At 41.5% G+C, this 20,135-nt stretch overlaps 1 protein-coding gene across 11 annotated transcripts in view; it reads left to right on the top strand.

The window, feature by feature from the left end:
* Nucleotides 1-20,135, top strand: part of WDFY3 (WD repeat and FYVE domain containing 3) — a 256,663-nt gene that overhangs the window by 39,781 nt on the left and 196,747 nt on the right. For all 11 annotated transcript variants that reach the window (XM_053255723.1, XM_053255717.1, XM_053255716.1 and 8 more), the window contains exons 2-3: nucleotides 11,167-11,377; nucleotides 18,563-18,686. In XM_053255723.1, coding sequence (XP_053111698.1) covers nucleotides 11,198-11,377; nucleotides 18,563-18,686 — 304 coding nt within the window. In that variant the 5' untranslated portion in view covers nucleotides 11,167-11,197. The remainder of the gene's footprint in view (nucleotides 1-11,166; nucleotides 11,378-18,562; nucleotides 18,687-20,135) is intronic.

Genomic DNA, 20,135 nt, shown 5'->3' with positions numbered 1-20,135 from the left:
ATGGGAAGCTGCCTTACATTGTTCCATTTAGCTCAGTACTGTCTACCCTGATTGGCAGTGGCTTCTGCAAGGTTTCAGGCAGGAGTCTTTATCAGCCCTACCTGGAGATGACAGAGTGTTGCCGGAACTGCCCTGGAGTGCTGCCTAGACACTCCAACTATGCTTTTGGCTTAGCATGGGGAATTAGCTTGGCTAGAGGAACCAGTTTGGTTCCACTGTCAAATGTGAGCAAGTTTGGTGTCTTGGAAAAGATGAGGAGGCAGAAATACAGTTCAAAAGTTTTATGAAGGGTATTTGAGGGCACAGGATGCAAAAGTTCAGTTAGGCCAGGCAATAAGTCCTGGCTGACATTCTAGGCAAGAGTAAGGCTGGCAATAATTTTAGCTTGAAGTTCTAATTATAGATTGATTGGCTTGACTAAGGTGCTTAGACCAGAGCCTGGCTTAAGGCTTGCTGTGGAAAGTGCTTAAGAGTGGGGAGAGAGAGCGGTGTGCGTGCGTGCAGAGGCTTAGGAGGGCAAGAGGTTAGTTTACCTATCTTTCCTTGGTTAAGTTGGTGCATTTTTTGCATGTTGGTTGGCCTTCGAGATGGTTGCATGTTGGTTGGCCAGGAAACAAGTGGGAAAAGCAGGAAAGGAGAGAGGAGCAAAGGCTACCATTTGCTTGTATGATAGTCCGTACGATAGTGATCCAAACGAATTTCAAGACCATGCAGGGGTGAAGTTATGTAAATGTGTTGGACATGTTGAATAGAACTGCTAGGCTGACTATCTAGACTATCTCAAGAACAGGATGTCTCCCTTCAGGTATATAGATTACATATCTCCAATTTTGATGCGCTAATTTTTCTCAGTCCTTGCCAGCTAAATTGTTAATTTAGAACGGCTTGGGAAATGCACCGATTATCTGTGCGCCTCTCGAGGAGTGCTTCACCGTTATCTCCCATGAAAGGGAGGATTCCTTTTTTTGATAAATTCACCTATTGAAATGGAGTCTGCTTGCTGGCTACTCTTATCAAAGAGAGGTGGGGGGCCTGCCCTTGTGGGGGTGTCCCATTCAGTCTTTGCTATTCTGACCTTGGGGCACGCCCCACACTTTGTTCATGCTGAGAGACCAGCTGTGGGTGCCAAATCCAGGAGGGGTGAAAAGTTCACCATAGGGACCACGATCACGGTCTCAGGCTGTATAGCCTTCAAAAGTAATATAGCTAGAGGGGTGCTCTCTGAAATTGGGCTGTCTGGTAACAAGGGATTGAACCTGGGGCCTTCTGCATGCAAAGCAGATGCCCGGCCGTTGAACTACAGCTTCACCTTGTTCTCTCCAGCGGTGTACTCAGATTGTCATGCACAAAACAGGGTTGATGTGATTTGGATTGAATCAGTTTAAATCATGATTTAAATCACTCCACAGGAGGATTCAATTTTAATGATTTTAATCATTAGTTACAAAGATTCTATTTAATCATCATTTTCTAGTAAAAGTACATTCTTATATACCTTAATACATATTCACGGATAGATATAGATTTAATTTTTAGTAGGGAAGTGCACACATCTCATAATTCTGTTTCATTCGGGCAACCAGGCCTTCTGTTTCTTTGTTGCACTGTTTTGCATTTTGCACGCATGCCTGTCTTACCCACACATACAAGAACTTCATAGAAATAACAACAACAACAACAACAGATATTTATATACCATTTTTCAACAAAAGTTCCCAAGTGGTTTACACAGAGAAATAAAAATAAAAATATTCCCAAATGGGTTCCCTTTTACAGCCTGCTGCCATGATAGGAGTTTCTCTTCTGCAGTGGAGGATCAGGACTGCATGAATACGTCCATTAACTCTTAGTCTCATTTTTTATTCCTAATTTTAATATTTTTTATTTTTATCCTTTACATTTCTATCTAGACAGGCTTCTCCTTGCTCAGATCTACTGTATCCCTCCAAATCCTCCATTCATTGGCCTTCCTTAGCCCAATTCAGATGTCTGTACACTTGTACACATGTTAATGTGAATGACTGTACCTGTGTTCATTTTAGAAGTGAACCTGGACACAGGCCCTTCAAATATATCATATAGATAAGTAGTGTACGTCTGTTCTTGAGTTCAGCATAACATATAAATGACTGTACCTGTGTTCAGATCTTTACTTGTGTACAATGTACACTTGTATAAGTGTTGAACATAATGTGTGAATGGGCCTAATGTCTTTGCACTTTGAGAGAGAGAGCTTGCAGGGGAAGGTGCTGGGGTTTGACTATGTGTGTGTGCTGCATGTACACCACCTGCAGAATAGGATTGATCAGGTCTGATCTCTCATCCCCATATACTCTGTTCACATGTTCATATAATATAATTGGAAGCTATGACTTAACATTCATGATGATATCTTTAATGTAGATTTTTTAAAAATGAATTTAAAAATAAATAAAAATCCAATTTAAAATTTAAAAATCCAATTTAAATATTGGTTATGTAACCATTGATTTTTATCAACCCTGCACAAAAACAATGTGTTCCCAACTGTACTGATGTTAAACATAAAGGATCCTGTCTCAACTCACTGTTGGTTTCATTCTAGCTTTCATAACCCTCTGCCACCAATTTGTCAACAGTTATGCTATGCATCCTAAAATTTGGATTGGTTTCATAGAATTTTGCAAAACTTAAACACAGAATAGATGTTTTACTTTTCATTTTTTGAGTAAGAAATGGTACCCTGCTAATGCTTCAGTTGCAGAGGATACAGTACGTCTCTCTAGACTGCACCGTTATTGCTGTGATTGTCCCCTATCTGAGTACCATCATTGCTATTAAGCCCTTGTGTCTAATGTTGTTGTGCAGTGTTCTTAGACACCTGTTGCCTAATGCCTATGATGTGGCTGATGAATAAAGATGGCTACTTTTTGGTCTTATTTTGATTTATATTAGGTTTAACGTATATTTATTTACATTTTCAGGATGAATTGTATTGGTCTGTCCTATTGCACAAGCACTCATGTAGCTATATTTTTTAAAATGGCAAAATTTGATTCCACCTAGTGGGATTGTTGCATGTATCACTTTATTGTTTAAAGGAGTTCTAGAAATAGAATTCACAATTAGTGTCCTAATAAAGAAAATGAAATAGCATGCATATCCCCCACCCATGGAATAATAATTTCTGTTGGCAAACTAGTTGCTGTGACATCTGTTTACAAGTAATATGACAACATGTTGTTGAAACGTCATAGATTTTATTTATTTTATCATTCATTCATTATATTTATATTCCACCTGATATGTGCATATCTAAGTGGTGTACACAATTTAAAACATAACAGATATAAAGCAGAGTAAAAATAATTAAAACAATTTTACAGAATAAAAAGTAAAAACAATATCATGAGATAAAAACAAGTTAAAGAGTTAAACATTAATTTTATTTAAAAGCCTGAGAAAACAGGTGTGTCTTGAGGGTCTTCCTAAAAACAAACAGAGGAGGATTTAGTTTGATCGATTGACTGTACAGGACTGTCTCTATGCTAGCTATGAACTGTAATTGTTGTGAACTGTTTCTGGTCAAGTACCATAATAAAGATCTTTCTACCTGTACACTGAGGACAAGCAGTACAATACAATACATCTCTTCTATGCAAGAGAATGATGTATTTCTGTCTCCAGGGGCCTTGCCATTTTCACGAGAGATTTTGTTGCCAGCCAATTCATGCTGCTGCAAGTCTCTTGGACCCAGCATTCAAAAGCAGAAATATAGAGGATGATGATAGCACTGCTACTACATTTGACTGGATTACAAAACAAGCAAAATGCTTAGGACTTAATTTTGGAAAGGTGCTTTCAAATGTTGCAGAATACAGAAGAGCTTTGGGTATTTGGTCCAGAAACTGGAACTCTGCCAAGCACATTCCTCCTGCAACATGGTGGCAAGGCCTTCGCACAACACAGCCAATGACTTCACTTGCTTCAGATTCCTTTGTCTTCTGCTGCAGAAAGAAAGAAATTGGTCTGTGTTTGGGAGTACTGTACACCAAATCAATGGTCTAAGGCAGCTTCCTATGACAAAAAAGGAAGGGTGTGGAGAAGCAGAAACTGCTGGTAGTTTGCCTCTGTTAACGGAGCAAAGAGGCACCTTTTAAAAAAGTGGTGATTCTCTGAGCAGGGGGAGAGCAACTGACCCTATCCATCCCTAGCACAGCACCCCTCCAGTGGCAGTTGCTGGTGGCTATCTTATTTTTCTTTTTTAGATTGTGAGCTGTTAAGTGAAACTTTATGGAGACATTGGAAAGTAAGGAGGTCTTTAACATGGTAAGATATAGGAGGACCTGGCGGACAGTAGCATTCAGAGGGCAGAAGCCATTTGTGGCCGCATAGCAAGTAAAACTTTTCCATTTGCTTGCATAATTTCTCCTAGTGGATGCCTTCCTTTTGGTTTAATAAAATTTTATTCAAAAGCCTATCTTCCATGCTGTTAGCTGCAGAGTGGGCACCTCTGGGTGCAGTACTTGTCTGTTTTCTTGTGTCAGAATATCTTGGTGGTGTGGGAGCTTTCTGTATGTATGTCTTGGCAGTTTGACACAGCAAGCATGTTGAAACCATGGTTGCCAAGGCCACCATAGCATGATCAGGATGCATTTGACTTGGTAGGTCAGAATATGAGCCACTACTCTCCCCACCAGAGAAAGAGGGGGATACATGTATAACAGGTGATGTGACCAGTTCAACTGGAACGTGTCCCCTAAAGATTGTGGCTCGTGGCCTGCTCTTGAGTAGTATTTTCTGCACTTGGCATTGTGTGCTGTTGCAAATAAGTCTGTCTCAGACAGTTTGATATAAACTGCCCTGAGCCATTTTGGAAGGGTGGCATATAAATCAAATAAAAAAAATGAAAATATATCGGGGTATCCCCATGTTCTTAATATTAGTAGTAGGTATTTGTTGTTCAATTCGCACTCGTGTCATTCTTCTCTGGTGAATGAGCAACTTAGATCGTCTGCAAGGACATTTTCTGTCCCCTTTATGTGAATGCCCCATGGGGTAATGCTGTTCCTGATGCACCAGTGCCAAATCTGTATGCTCAAAGCACAGCGCGACCTGGACACCGTCCCTCCTTGTCTGTTTAGGTGGGCAATTGCTGTTGTGTTGTCCAATTGCAACTGCACTGACCTTCCTCTGAGCATCGGTAAAAAGGCCTTCATGGCCTGGAAAACTGCCAAGAGCTCTAGGAAATTTACGTGGAATTGTCTCTGCTGATAACTCCACTGCCCCTTGGTAACGCTGCCATTGCAATGGCCGCCCCAGCCCATCAGTGAGTTACCTGTTGTCACCCGTACTGATGGGGTTTGTAGTTGAAAAGGGATACCCTGTAACAGATTTTCTGCTCGAGTCCACCAACCGAATGACTAGAGGATTTGTTGTGGAACGGCTAACCTTTTTTTTGGGTTGTCTGTGTTTAGGCAGAAGGTGGATATGAACCATAATTGCAATTTCCTCATCTTTAGGTGTGTATGCTGTACTGCTGTCTTGCAAGAGGCCATAAGGCCTAGTAGGCGTTGTATGTAGCATAGAGTTGCCATGCCCCCCCAAATTCTGGGTTTCACCCGGATTTTAAGCGTCTCACCCAGATTGCTTAGCCCACCCAGATTTGCTTGAATTTCAGCTTTCATTAAAACAAACAAAAAACAAACAAACCCAGAAACCAGGGGTGGTGGGGTGTGTGTGTGTGAGGGGGGAAGCTAAGCTCTAGACCTTGTAGAAGCAGAGTTATGGAGCAAACATGCAGACACTATTCTCAAAAATTATTTTCAAGCCAATATACATAGTATGCAAACTAAGCACCCACATTCGGAAAGCCAGAATATGGCAACCGTAGCAGGTGGTTACCCAGCAACACTGGCACGTGCCTGCTGTCAGTGGAAGGCTGCTGGTCATGTCAGCCATTAAATTTTGTGTTCCTTAAAGAAACAAAGCAACTTTAGATCTGTCAAAGGCACTAGAAAATAAGCACTGCATATATTTTTATTTTGCCCAACATTTCTCCCCCGCCCTCAAAATTTCTCTCTCTCTCTCTGTGTGTGTTTAAATTTCTACCCACACCTATCATAGACATTTGAGCTAATTTCTTCCAAGCTATCTGTTTACAACTTGCGTTTCTGCTAAATACAGTTATGGCAATGTGTAATAATTTGAGATTCCAGTGTGCAGATTTAGAGAAGACTGAGACCTTGATTCTCCTTCTGAAAATGTCTGTAAGCTTTTTTTGAAAGTCATCTTTCATATCTGGAATACAGAGGTTCAAGGTGATGCATAGTAAGAAAGAACGAAAGAAAGAAAGAGAAAGAAAGAAAGAGAAAGAAAGAAAGAAAGAAAGAAAGAAAGACTTTATTCTCAATCTAAGCAATTTGGCATTTGAGCTTGCATTAAGAGAGCAATTCTGAGATTCTCAGGACAGTAGTGGAGATAAATATTTGTTCCTATCCATTCAATTATAAAACCGAGGGAAATATATGATGTCTGTTCTATTTCACTGTCTTTTTAATGTGGTGTTAAATGGCTGGGGCGCTCTCTCTCTCTCTCTCTCTCTCTCTCTCTCTCTCGCTCTCTTTAGCATGCCAGTTTAGATAGCTAGAAAAAGTCTCCTGATGAATGTTTAGATAATTATCTGGTTGCTTATTTAAATAACACCCTTTGAAAGCAACAAACCCATTGTGTAGTCCTATAATAGCTATTGTTAAACTAAATACAGTGTGTGCTGCTTAGTTGCTGCCTAACCATTTTTGTTTTTAACAAATGTTTTGAAAGCTGCAATAGTATTTACCCCTAAATTATCATAGCCTAATGATGTATGGTTAATATACATTCATCTTTTACATTTCTGTTTGAATTCGTATTATGCATCTGCATTATTTAGTATAGCCTGGAGCTACTTTATCTGAATTAACTACTAGCCAAATCTGTTCTGCCTTTCCTTTGGACGGTATATGGCAGTCACCTTCTTTATTGAGAGAGAGTTCCAGAGAGGTGTTCATGGGGACAGTGGCCCACATTCTCCACAGCATTATTATTATTATTATTATTATTATTATTATTATTATTATTCTTTCAGTTTCTATACCGCCCTTCCAAAAATGGCTCAGGGTGGTTTACACAGCGAAATAATAAATAAATTATGAGGGTGGAGATTATGGGATTATGAGCTGGGATTATAGAAACAGCTCTACTGAAGGCTTGCCATGCAGCCTAGCACCTGGGGATGCTTTTCTCAGAAATATGTCCCTGTGTGTCATGTTGCCCTTGGGGGCATATTTCTGCCAGAAAAAAGGGATTTTGTAGGGAGAGAAGAGAAAATTGCTTCCTCATCCCCTTCCTTGCATTCTGGGCTACATGACAGGCCTTCAGAGCAGTGTGTTTCCTGGCTCCCTGCTCTGCCGTAATAACACTGTGGAGAATATGGGCCAGTGTCTTACTGGGGCTCATCTCAAAACTCCATATTGAATGAGTTTCAGACAGAGAAATGTCAAAAAGAAAAAAAAGATGCTCATCATGTACTTTCCAAAGTAGGTAATGTTTTCATTAGATCCAACCAAAAAGTAACAAAGCAGCAAACAGTGAGCTACAGAACTCTTCATCGGGCATGACGATGATATTGATAATGGTTACAAATACTAATATACTGCCTTTCAACAAAAAAAATTCTCAGTATGGGTTTACATAGCAAAAAGTATGATAAAATAGTTACCTGTCCTGAAACGACTGACAATCCTCCCACCCACCCCACCACACGCACACCACCACTAACAGGCACTGCAGGGATCCAGGGAAAAGATCCAGTTGCTCTCGCCCTTCCTGAATATAAGAGAGCCCCCACTTGAAAAGATGCCTCTTTACTTAGGAAAAGGATGGGGCGAGGATCTTGGGGCTGCTTCCATAATTTGCAGTTTGCAAAATCTAATGATGGAATTTGGAGGGTTTTATTCAGACTTGGACAAGCCTCTGAAAGGTAACTGTTTACACACACACACACACACACACACACACACACACACACACAGCTTTGCTTGGATAAAGGAAGAAAAAAAATGGAAGCAAATTTACACATTTTGGAAATATAAAATCTGGAAATTTATGTAGTACACTCTTCATAGCTTACTTGAAACTTGCAAGTTCTGGCCAAGGCAGAAACGTAAATCTCAAGTCACTGCTGGAGGCTGGACTTGAGTACACTCAGTCTGCGTGCTTGAACTTTCTGTAGATTTTGTATATAACTTTGACTTTTCTGGAGAGTTTCATCATGACTTGTGCACAGTTGTGACACCCACTCATGGTACAATGAGATACTTGTTACAGTAGTTATTGAGGATTTGTTATCTCTCTCCCTCCTGCCCCCCCACCCACTTTTTGTGCATGAAAAACTGCAATGGCATATTTGTGGCAAACAGTAATGTGGGGTGTGTGTGTGTTTGAGACAGAGAGAGAGACAGACATGAATCTCTGAAAGCTCAGGATATGCTGCTCCTTGAAGAATTCAGCAGCTTGCCAGCTTGGCTTTTAGCTTAAAATAAAAACAGTCTTCTTGCATGCATGGCATGAACATTGGCTTAAAGTGGGTGAGAATTGCCTGATAGTCCCAGAAGTCAGAGCAGGGCTGAACTAGTGCTTCCAATTGTTGGGGGGACATCAGTGTTCCATATAGTTCTTTCCTCATTCCCATGAGTCTCACAAGCAGAATAAATTATGGTGCAGAATCGAAAATCCCTTGATGAAGAATTTTGTGGTGCATTTTTCTTTTTTTAATGCTGTTTATACACAACACACATACAACATTAGGGACGTACATGAAGTCTGGGTTGAAGCATGGTTCACATGCTTTTAAGGAAAAGGAGAGCAGGTGTTTACCTGCTCTCCGTTGCCCCTTCCAGCTTCCTGCTGGGGTAGTGCGCATCCCAAAAAATCCTGGGCGTCATCAGCATGCACATGGCATCAATGCATGCACAGGGGCCGTGTGTGTGTGCTGACAGCGCGTGGGGTTTTTTGTTGTTTTTTTTTTTATGTTCACCACCCTAGCAGGAAGCTGGAAGGGGTGACGGAGAACAGGTAGACACCTTTCCTTTTCCTTAAAGTCCCCCTCCCCCTTTTAAAGTACTCAAACCATGCTTCAGGCACATCCATAACCTACATGTAATTTATCCCATTGCCTCCTAACTCCATGCTAGGTTTTCAGTCCTAGCAGATAAACAATATTTCTGAAGACATATGGGCAAAGGCATTTCCCGCCGTGCCACACCTTGCCCAACAGTCGTAGGATAGAGCAGATTATTTTTTCCCCCAGTGGGTGCCAATCAAGGTTTTGGTGGGCAGCAATAATCATAATCTACAATAACCTAGTATTTCAAGTAAGCGTCTGATGACTGGATAGACACAAATAGAAACGGTATACATAATCAGTCTTGTTTTTTAATTGGTAGTCTTACCAGGTAGCTCTGCTTTGTGTATGTGTACGTGTATGCATAAGTCAACATTCCTTTAGCTAATCAAGAAAAATGGTTTGGGAAGATATAGGCACTTGATATAACTTCAGTTTCATAAACTCAAACTCATTTATGACATGTGTCTTAAAACTAAAATCTCTCATGTAGCTTCACATTGCACATAGCTAACAAGTCCTTCAAGATTTAAGTTCTACTAGCTGAACCTGCACAGAGCATCTGTACACTCTTTGGGGCTGGCGGTTCCCCCCTCCCCCCGCCTTCTGCCCCAGTCTCTCCAGCCCTCCCCGCCTTCTGCCCCAGTCTTCTCAGCTTTTTGTCCCCAGCCGCCGGCAGTGCTTTCCTTCCTGGCTGGTCTTGGCTCTGCCTCCTGCCTAGCCAGGCTGCTCTTGGTGGCACGGCTCTACCACCGCCCACAGCCTCCTCCTCTTCCTGGCGGCCCAGCCGCCTCCCCAGGCTGGGCTGCTGCCACCACCGCATCCTCCATTTCCTCCTTTCCCCCAAGTCTGCCTTCCCTCCTTTCTTCCTCCTTTCCCCTCTGCCTTTCCTCCTTTCTTCCTCCGTTCTCCTGAGCCTGCCGATTCCTGCCTACCTCCCTCGCTGCCACTCCCTCCCAAGGCAATGGTTCCAGGCATCCAGACGCATCCAGACACAGTTCCCTATGCGGTTGGCTGTAAGAGAATTAAATATATAGATTTCTAGCAATTCTGTGCTTCCATCGTATTTATATATTATTCTCTAAGACATACCCATGGCTAATGCCATGTGTGGTAGCTCTCACAAAAGTTTGGAGAGCTGCCGGATAGCCACGGGATGGGCCAGAGAAAGAATATGGTGGTGGTGGTGGCCGGCTGGCTGAAGAAAATGGCAGTGGCCAGCCAAGTGGCTGCGATAGGCAGTTGGCAGGCAGGCAGAAAGCGAGGGCGGCCAGGTGGCACAAAAGAAGGAGGTGGAGGGTGGGGAACAAGAAGGCGGCAGCTATGGGCGGGTGGGGGCAGAAGATGGGCGGGGGCAGGAAAGCAGGCAAAAAAGCAGCAGTGCGGGTGGGGGAAGAAGGCGGCGGTGAACTAAGGGCTCAGAGCTATGTGCTGGTTCAGCTAGTTTGTAAATAAAAGAGGTGACAGACTGTTGGTTGGACTGGGACTAGCTGACTCTCCAGGTCCTTTCCAGCTGTGCAATGACACTTTTATTTCATTGCCATAATTGCCCCAAATATAGAAAAATGATTATATGAGAGAGAGAGAGATTCAGGGTGAAGCAGAGCACTTAAAACAACAACAACAACAACAAAAAACCACAACTGAGGGTCTCTGAGGGGAATATTTTACAGTCTCTAATTCCAATGTAACTAAGGGTGGACCCTGCTTAGCAAAGGAGACAATTCATGTTGCCCTCACAAGACTAGCTCTCCTCCCATAATGAATGAAGAATGTGTTGTTCAGTATTTTTCATACTTGTGAAAATGACTTCCAATCTATGATTTCCAGTACGTTCGCCCTATTATACATTGCCATGTGGGGAGAGAGTCCAACTACTTGTATCTGTTACTGGAAAGTACTTGATCCTTATTCCCCCTCCCCTGAAAAATCTGGTTATATATGATATATCTGTAGTTGGGGTCAGTGCGTGTGGTTTCTGTTTTCAACATTGTTTTAGCTTTGCTCTGTTTCTTCCTAAATAGGAAAAAAGGGGTCCTTCAGAAACCAGCAAAAATGAATATGGTGAAAAGGATTATGGGTCGGCCCCGGCAGGAGGAATGTAGCCCTCAGGATAATGCTCTAGGGTTGATGCACCTGCGTCGACTCTTCACGGAACTATGTCATCCTCCTCGGCACATGACCCAGAAAGAACAGGAAGAGAAGCTTTACATGATGTTACCGGTTTTTAATAGGGTGAGTTCAACAATCTGAATTTAAGTCTGTTTTATTGGCTGCACTTATAATAATGCATGTTCTTAAGGTGGGATGGAGAGGGCAGGATAGGTGGCGGGGTGGGCGGGGGCAAGACTGGATTTTAAAGTTGTAATATGACTGTCACTTTTTGCTTTCTCTAGTAGCCAGAGCAGTGTAAAGCTGAGGCTGTGTGTGGGCATTGCTTATCTCCCTAGTCAGAATAGTTTTCCCCCCTTTGTGATAGTTGCTTGCATTAAGTTCCCCAATGATCACTTTCTGGCCTATATTACTGCTGCCCGATATAGGTGTTTCCCATAGTCTGGCCCCGTAAGTCACTTCTATAGCAAAAATGGAGCACTATGGCAGAAATTTGCTGAGCTGCCCCCCATTCATGTCCCATGCTTGATTTTTTTAGAATAGACAACAAAGATAAATTATTCTCCCATTACAGTGTTTATAATGCAAGTGATTTGCAAAAGCCTTCCTGTAAAAACAGTAACCTAGGGAAAATGGGCCTGTATATATTCTGGCTATTCATTTATTTATCATATTTTTATTCTGCCTGAGATGTACACCTCTAGGCTACGAGCAGCACCTTAGTTCTTATGTACATCCCTGTGTCTTCAGATGCTTCTCTGTTGACCAGTTTCTGGAAGTTTTCGAAATCCAGTGGATGGATTTTGAAATATTTTGGTAATTTATATAGTTAACTATCAGAAATGAGTGTTTCCATAAATAAGGAGAATTTGAAAGGGTGTGTTGGACCAGCTTCTGATTGGGATGGGAACCAGACTGAGTGACTAAAATGTCAATGACTTAGTCACACCTGTTTTTCCGTTTGCAGTGGATTGGAAACGGAATCTGAAGCTTTGGATCTTAATCAAAGTCAGTTTGAATGTGGCCACTTTGTTTGCTAGAAAGGATTTGAGATTCACAATCTTAATCACAAGTAGCTTTGGACTCTGGACTTTTTAGCTCCTTTGTTGTAGTCCTTTCTTGTGACTGCAACTCTGATTCTTTACAGATAGTTTTTTAGAAGTATCTTTGTACATTGTTAATATTGAGCCTATTCGGGGGGACTTTTTTTAGCTGGGCTTCCTCTTCCCCTTGTCTTATTAAGTATTACATTGATTTCATTAATCGTATTAGAGTGGATTGATTTAATTTGTATTCTACAGGGATACCATTTTGAACCAGTTTCTTCTTTTTTAAAGGACTCTTGTTCTGAAAGAATTTGATTGTATTAAGTGTCCTTTTTTAAAAGGGATGCTTAATACAGTATAACTGAAATGAACCTGTCTTAAAATGGTATCTAAATGTAATATGCATTTTTCTCTCGCTATCTTGTCAAAACTGAATCCATGTTTCCTGGTCAAATGTTCATTGCCAATTTCAAACATGCTAAACCACTCTAAAAATGATCCATTGCAAGCTTCAGACTTGTATAAGCTCTCCCTCCTTTTCGAGGAGAGGAGACTGAAAGCTTCCACCAAAATTTTTAATAAACATTGATTTCCTGTTATGCCCAAGCCCAGAAGGTTACTGAAAACAAACTATGGCTTGACATTCTGGTTTATTAGTAAACCATAGTTCCCTGGGTCAGGACATAGTGGGAAGTGGTGGTTGGTTCAAGAATCAAAGTGAATCTGTTTCCTCCCCTTGAACATGGAGAAAGAGACGGGGAAGCATGCAATGCTGAGGTTGGCTGCCCCTCATTCTTGTAGCACTTAAACCACATTTTAGTGTTATGTCTGAACCAAGTCACTGAGTTAGACTGTTTTATATGTAAGAGAATGAGCTGAGGCAAAACTGTGGTTTGAGATCAGCCATGACAAATACAACTATTTATTTATTTAAAAGACCTGGTAGCTTCTTCTTCTTTAATCGTTGTTTGACGTTTAGAGCAGCAATGACATTCAGAGACCCATCTATTGTAGGGGTTGCATTGAAACTCACAGTTTGTTCAGGATCTTGTGCTCAGACTCTGATCCTGAAAAGAAAAATGAGGGCTTGGCTAGCAGTTGCAATAGACAAAGTGCAGCACATGGTGTTCACCAACAAAAGTGGCTTTGTTCTCATTTCTTTCACCAGTGCATGATGGATGGGAACTTACTGGGTTTGACCAATTGATTTCAATGAAAAAAATCTATTTATTACTTGGATATTTTACTAAATAAAAGTGCACACTAATTTGATTTCTATAGCCATTAAATCAATATGTTTTACATTGCTTCATTCAGACACCCAGGCCCTTTTGCATTGTTGGTATTTGCTACATTTTCCTGGCAAATTTTCCTGGAGGAGAGCTGTGGTAGCAAGCATGACTTGTCCCCTTAGCTAAGCAGGATCTCCCCTGGTTGCATATGAATGGGAGACTAGAAGTGTGAGCACTGTAAGATATTCCCATTAGGGGATGGGGCCACTCTGGGACAAGCATCTAGGTTCCAAGTTCCCTCATTGGCATCTCCAAGATAGAGCTGAGAGATTCCTGCCTGCAACCTTGGAGAAGCTGCTGCCAGTCTGTGTAGACAATACTGAGCAAGTTGGACCTAAGGTTTGACTCAGTATATGGCAGCTTCCTATGTTCCTTTTTTATCCAGTAAGAAGTTTTCTTCAAAACATTACAAAAAAGGTGTCTCTTACCTGTAGCTGTGATGGGTTTTTGTTTTTTGTTTTGGATGCACGCTGGTTGGAATCAACATTATAAGGTGCTTCTTCTTTCCAGTGTTCCTTGTTTTAGTTTCCACCTCCTTCTTTGTCACATCATTGCCTCACTCCTCACCTTACTGGTAGATCCATGGTTCTCAGTGAGATGGAAGTTCAGCGCTCTTTGACAGTCATAATATGACTGTCAATATTCAGGCATAATATGAAACCATGGCTTATCTGGCTAAATCATATCTTTGTGTTATGACTGAACCTGAGCCTGCCCACAGACCTTGGTTTGTTTAGGGCTGAGAAACCAGAATATGAAATCATGTTTGAAGCTGGTTTGCAAATCACAATTTGTGCTGACTGGTTTTGTGTTATGTCTGAATTCAGAGACTGTTGACAGACCAAAGTTAGAACTGTTACTTTGTCCTTAGAGGCTTTTACACCATAAAGACGGGAGTGAGTGTGTCATGTTAGGAAGGTGAATCCTGGACAGATGGGGAAATGAGAACAGACAAGGAGATCTGTGCTGTATTTTGCCTGTTGTATGTCTTAACGCTCAGACCATGGTGTGGGTTCTTAACTGTGGTTAGCAAAGACCAGTGAGTCCAGATTTCATTTTGAACCAGGCTATTTTAAGAACAAAAATATATTATAGTCTAAAGTTTTTTGTTTCTGTTTTTTAAAATCCAATTTAAATCAGTTTTAAAAAAAGAATCATCTGCTTTATCCATCCTGTAAAATAGCCATGTTTTCTGGACTCCCATCACGCTATTCTTTTACATTTCATGCTTAACTGACATGTGGGCAAATAGCAGTACTTCAGCAATGACCAGCTTATTTTTCTCTATTGTTCAACCCCTTCATATTTACAGTCTGGGGTTTATTGTGTGTGGGTTTTCTTTTACATTGAATAACAATGAGCTAAAGCAGCAAGGATTTTTTTAGTGCATGAAATGTGGACATTGTACTGAAAAGGTCTTTGCTAGCAAACAATGCTTTGGTTCATAATGTGTTGTGTATTCACGCTGCTGCGGCTTCAGCGTTCCTTAAGTGATTGGCCTGAATATATGGCATGTGTTTGTTACTGCTGTCTCTGTTAGAGGGCAAAGTGCCTTTTGATTTAAAGCTAGAGATCATCAGTATGAAGCAACAGAGAAAATAATCCCCCAAATGGTCTTCACCAGTGTGGCAGAATATGATTTCAAAACCCATACCTTTTCCAAACTACTACAGTGTAGAAGAAATTGGTTTTTTTATTTTTTGGTAGTTCATCATAAGTTTCACTGAGCAAATAAGTTTTGATCACACGAAAAGCTCGTAGGCAATCTCGTAAGTGTAGAAATACCCCAGAATGGCTTTGTTTTTTGTTCTGGTTGGAGGCTTTATTCCTATTGTAACCATATACTGCTTGTGCATCACTAAGATATTTTCAACTGCAATAAAGTTTAAACAAATCTGGCTGCAGGTTTTTTGCATTAGTATGGGGCAGTGAGTGAGCAATGATGCAGGAGCTTAAGGGAACAACATTAATTGATAGTTGATCCAGATGGCTAGAAACCACACAGTAATTTGTGACTTCAGTGCAACGTAGCACCTCTAACCGACAAGCAGGCGCCTGTAGCCTCCGGCATTACTGTCCTTCCTTAGATCTTAGGAAATCTTGGAAAGTGGAGCTATGATCACGCTGAGCGGTGGAGCCCAGTTGCTGCATGTTAATGGTTATTGCATGAGCAGAAGCCAGGTGTAGGAATTCTGGAAGAAGAGGAGCAGAGAAAATTTAGTTAGGAACATAGGAAACTGCCATATACTGAGTCAGACCATTGATCCATCTAGCTCAGTATTGTCTACACAGACTGGCAGTGGCTTCTCCAAGGTTACAGGCAGGAGCCTCTCAGCCCTATGTAGAGATGTCAGAGAGAGAATGTGGAACTTTCTTCATGCAGGTGCTCTTCCCAGAACATCCCCATCTATCTTACAGTGCTCACACCTAGTCTCCCACTCAGATGCAATCCAAGGAGGACCCTGCTAAGCACAGGGGACAGTTCATGCTTGCTACCACAAGACCAGCTCTCCTTCTAATCAATAGAGAGAGCCAATGGCCCCTTACAGCTTTCTTGCCTGTTTCCAAGGCATTCTCCTTCAGAATTACTACTACTACTTACTACGTATATACCACTTCTCAACAAAAGTTCTCAAAGTGGATTACATAGAAGAAATATTATTTATGTATTTACTTGATTTAATAATCAATAAGTTGGTTCCTTGTCTCAAAAGGGCTCATAATATAAAAAGAAGCCTAAGGTAGACAGACAATTAAGCTCTCTCCTTGCTTAATCTAAGAGACCCACCACTTTGCTCCATTAGCAAGGGTATTCTAGAGGGATGGAGCTTGGCTATCTATGGCTTCATTTCATGTGGCGAATATAGCACTTAGCCAGTTTCTGACTTCGTGGAATGCAGTTCCCTCACCTCCATGCCATTGCAACTGCCATGCAGGAAACTTTTAGGTACCTAGTTTATGAGTCCTGCCCCTTTTGAATGAATACAGGAGGACAAAAAGGCATGGAAATAATTGTGGAATGCAACAGTGGTGGAAAAGTAATCAGTGCTGTATCTTTGATTTGATTTCATATCATGTATCTTATCCTATTATTGTTTATTTTATCTATCAATCATAGTTATACACCACCTGATATATCTCTTGATAGTGTACATAATCCAAGTTAGAATATCAAAATAAAATAAACAATTAAAACACTTTCACAGAATAAAAACAATTAAGCAATTCATAGAATAAAACCATTTCACAGGATAAAAACGGCAATTGTAACCGGACCTCCCCAGATGATCACAATAGGAGGGAGAGTTAATGACAAAGCAGGCGGTCTATTGAATACTCTGGACCTAAGCTGTTCAGCGCTTTATAGGTGATGATCAGCACTTTGTATTTCACTTGGAAACATATTGGCAGCCAGTGCAGTTATTTCAGAATTGGTGTTATACAGTCCTTTCATGTTGTCCCAGAGATCAACCTGGCTGTTGCATTCTGTAGCAATTGTAGTTTCCAAACTATGTACAAAGGCAGCCCCATGTAGAAAGCATTACAGTTGTCAAGCCTGGAGGTCACCAGCATATGTACTACCGTCTTAAGGCCATTTATCTTCAGAAATGGACGTAGGTGACGTATTAGGCAAAGTCGATAAAAAGCGCTCCTGGCTATATCCTTTATAACCTTTGTTTCTACAATAGTGTATTGAAAGCTGTGTGCAGATGATCAAGGATCAGTAAAAGTTTCCAAAGCAAGTTCTCAAAGCACAGTACAACAATCAATGCAAAATGAAATGCAACGGTATAGTAGGAAGGCATAGCCATCTAGAAACACCAAATACATGTTTAAATAAAAATGCCTTAGTTGCCTTCCTGGAGTGGGATGACCAGCTGCATCTCACCTGGGAGAACATTCCACAACTGTGGAGTAGGGATCCGTGATCTCTCTAACAGGGATTCCCAGATATTGTTGACTACAACAACATACAACGGTATAGATATCAAATAAATAAAAATAAAAATAAATTATTATAATAATACAACTCCCAGAATCCCAGCTGCAGTGGCTTTTGTGTGGGCATTTTGGGAGTTGTAGTCAATAACATCTGGGAATCCCTGTTAGAGTAACACCGGTACGGATGTGCACAAACTAGTTTGTGCAATCCCGGGAGACGGGGTGTGTGTGTGTTCTTTAAGAGGCAGGCCACTTCTGGTATGATGCTGACCGGGGCTACAGGGAGATACACCGCAGCCCTGCGCCAATGCTTTTGGGGAGAGCCCTGGCGGGGGGAAAGCAGCAAGGCAGGTATGGGCACCCTTCCTGCCCCTTAAAGGACTCGCCACCTCTGAACCGGCTCAAACACCAGCATTCCGAACCAGTTCAGCACTCCAGAAATGGAGCACCGAACCGGTTCGTGCACATCCCTACTGTGGAGCCACCACTGAAAAGGCCAGACACTGTGTACCCACCAGCTGTGCAGCCAAAACTGGTGAGCCCCTGAAGCTGATTGAAGGTCTTGGACGGGTTCATATTTTGAAGGTAGTTCTTCAGATAATCTGTGGTCAACACCAGCACTTTTCAATTGGTCTTGGATATGAATAGGCAGCAAGTGCAGCTGTTGCAGAATTGGTGTCATGTGCTCGAATCATCAAGAACTGTTTAGCATTATAGTAGCCACATTTTATATCAGTTGCAACTTCCACACTGCACACGCATGCAAACCAGGCCTTGAGCCATCTTGGGGACAGTTGACTAGGCATCTGAAAATAGCAGGTATGTAGGTGTGCTATTTGGATTGTTGGCAATCAGAGAAGTTCAGTTCTTTCAAGTCTCTGATATTCAAAACTTCTGATGCTCCAGTGTAAAATGTGGGTAGAATTCTGTATGTCTTCATAAATGCACTCACTAGATGTGGTCTTTGTTTGTATTAACAGCAGTTATATTCGTTAATATTAATAGCCTGTTTCCCTCCTTGTCTGTAGGTATTTGGAAATGCTCCTCCAAGTACGATGATAGAAAAATTCTCAGATCTCCTTCAGTTTACAACACAAGTGTCACGATTAATGGTGACTGAAATACGGCGGAGAGCTTCTAACAAGTCTACAGGTAAAGCATGAATTGGTAGTTTACTCTTAGGTAGTTAGTAGTTGGGTATTTGGGTAGACCATACCCACAGGAGGATGATTCAACTGAGTAAAGTCCCTAATGCTGGGTTGTTTTGACCGGTCTTCATCAAGCATGTGAAATGTTACTTTAGGGAGTTAGTAAGATGGCTTTGGTTGCTCTTCTTGGCGAAAGTAGGAATAAAACTTGGTTTCTCTTCTATCTATCTATCTATCTATCTATCTATCTATCTATCTATCTATCTATCTATCTATCATATTTTTATACCGCCTGATATGTACTCTCTAGGCATTGTGCACAATTTTAAAAACATAGATTAAAATACACAAGACATAACAAAAAGTATAAAACATTAAAACAAATTATTAAAATTAATTCTAATTAAAAGCTTGCAAGAACAGGAGAGTCTTGAGGGTCTTCCTGAAAACAAACAGAGAAGGAGATGCTCTTTTTTCGGCAGGAAGCATATTCCAAAGCCCCGGGGCAACCACAGAGAAAGTCCGGTTCTGAGTCGCCACCAAACGAGCCAGTGGCAACCGTAACCAGACCTCTCCAGAAGATCGTAACAGGCAGCAGGGTTCATGAGAGAGGAGGCACTCTCTAAAATAGCCTGAACCCAAGCCATTAAGGGCTTTATAGGTAATAACCTGCACTTTGTATTTCACCTGAAAACATATTGGCAGCCAGTGCAGTTCTTTCAAATCAGGTGTTATATGGTCTTTTTGTTTTGTCCCAGAAACCAATCTGTACCAATTGTAGTTTTGGATTTCGTACAAAGGCAGCCCTACGTAGAGTGCATTACAGTAGTCAAGCCTGGAAGTTACCAGCATAGGTACCACTGTTTTAAGATCATTTGCCTCTAAGTATGGATATAGCTGACGTATCAGCCAAAGCTGAAAAAAGCGCTCCTGTCCACTGCCTCAACCTGAGAAACTAGGGAGATCTTTGGGTCCAGGAGTACTCCCAAGCTACATACCTGATCTTTCAGTGGGAGTGTAACCCCATCCAGAACTGGTGGATCTAAACCATCTCTTGGGTCCCGACTCCCCACAGTCAGTACCTCCATCTTATTTGGATTCAACTTCAGTTTGTTATCCCTCATCCAGCCCATTACTGCCTCCAGTCAGGCATTTAGGGAATATATGCCATTTCCTGATGAGGCAGACATGGAGAAAGAGATTTGGGTGTCATCAGCATATTGATAACACCACACACCAAGCATCCTGATGATCTCTCCCAGTGGCTTCATGTAGATGTTAAAGAGCATTGGAGACAGTATGGAGCCTTTTGGAACTACACACTTTAGTTCTCATTTTGCAGAATAACAGTCTCAAAGCGACACTATCTGGAATCTACCAGAGAGGTAGGAGCGGAACCACTTTAAAACAGTGCCACCCAATCCCACCTCCCTCAGGGGGTCCAGAAGGATAC

Source organism: Hemicordylus capensis, chromosome 5 (assembly GCF_027244095.1).
Source record: "Hemicordylus capensis ecotype Gifberg chromosome 5, rHemCap1.1.pri, whole genome shotgun sequence".
NCBI lineage: Eukaryota > Metazoa > Chordata > Lepidosauria > Squamata > Cordylidae > Hemicordylus > Hemicordylus capensis.
The sequence above is the reverse complement of the archived record's forward strand: the minus strand, read 5'-3'. Positions and strand labels throughout refer to the sequence as shown.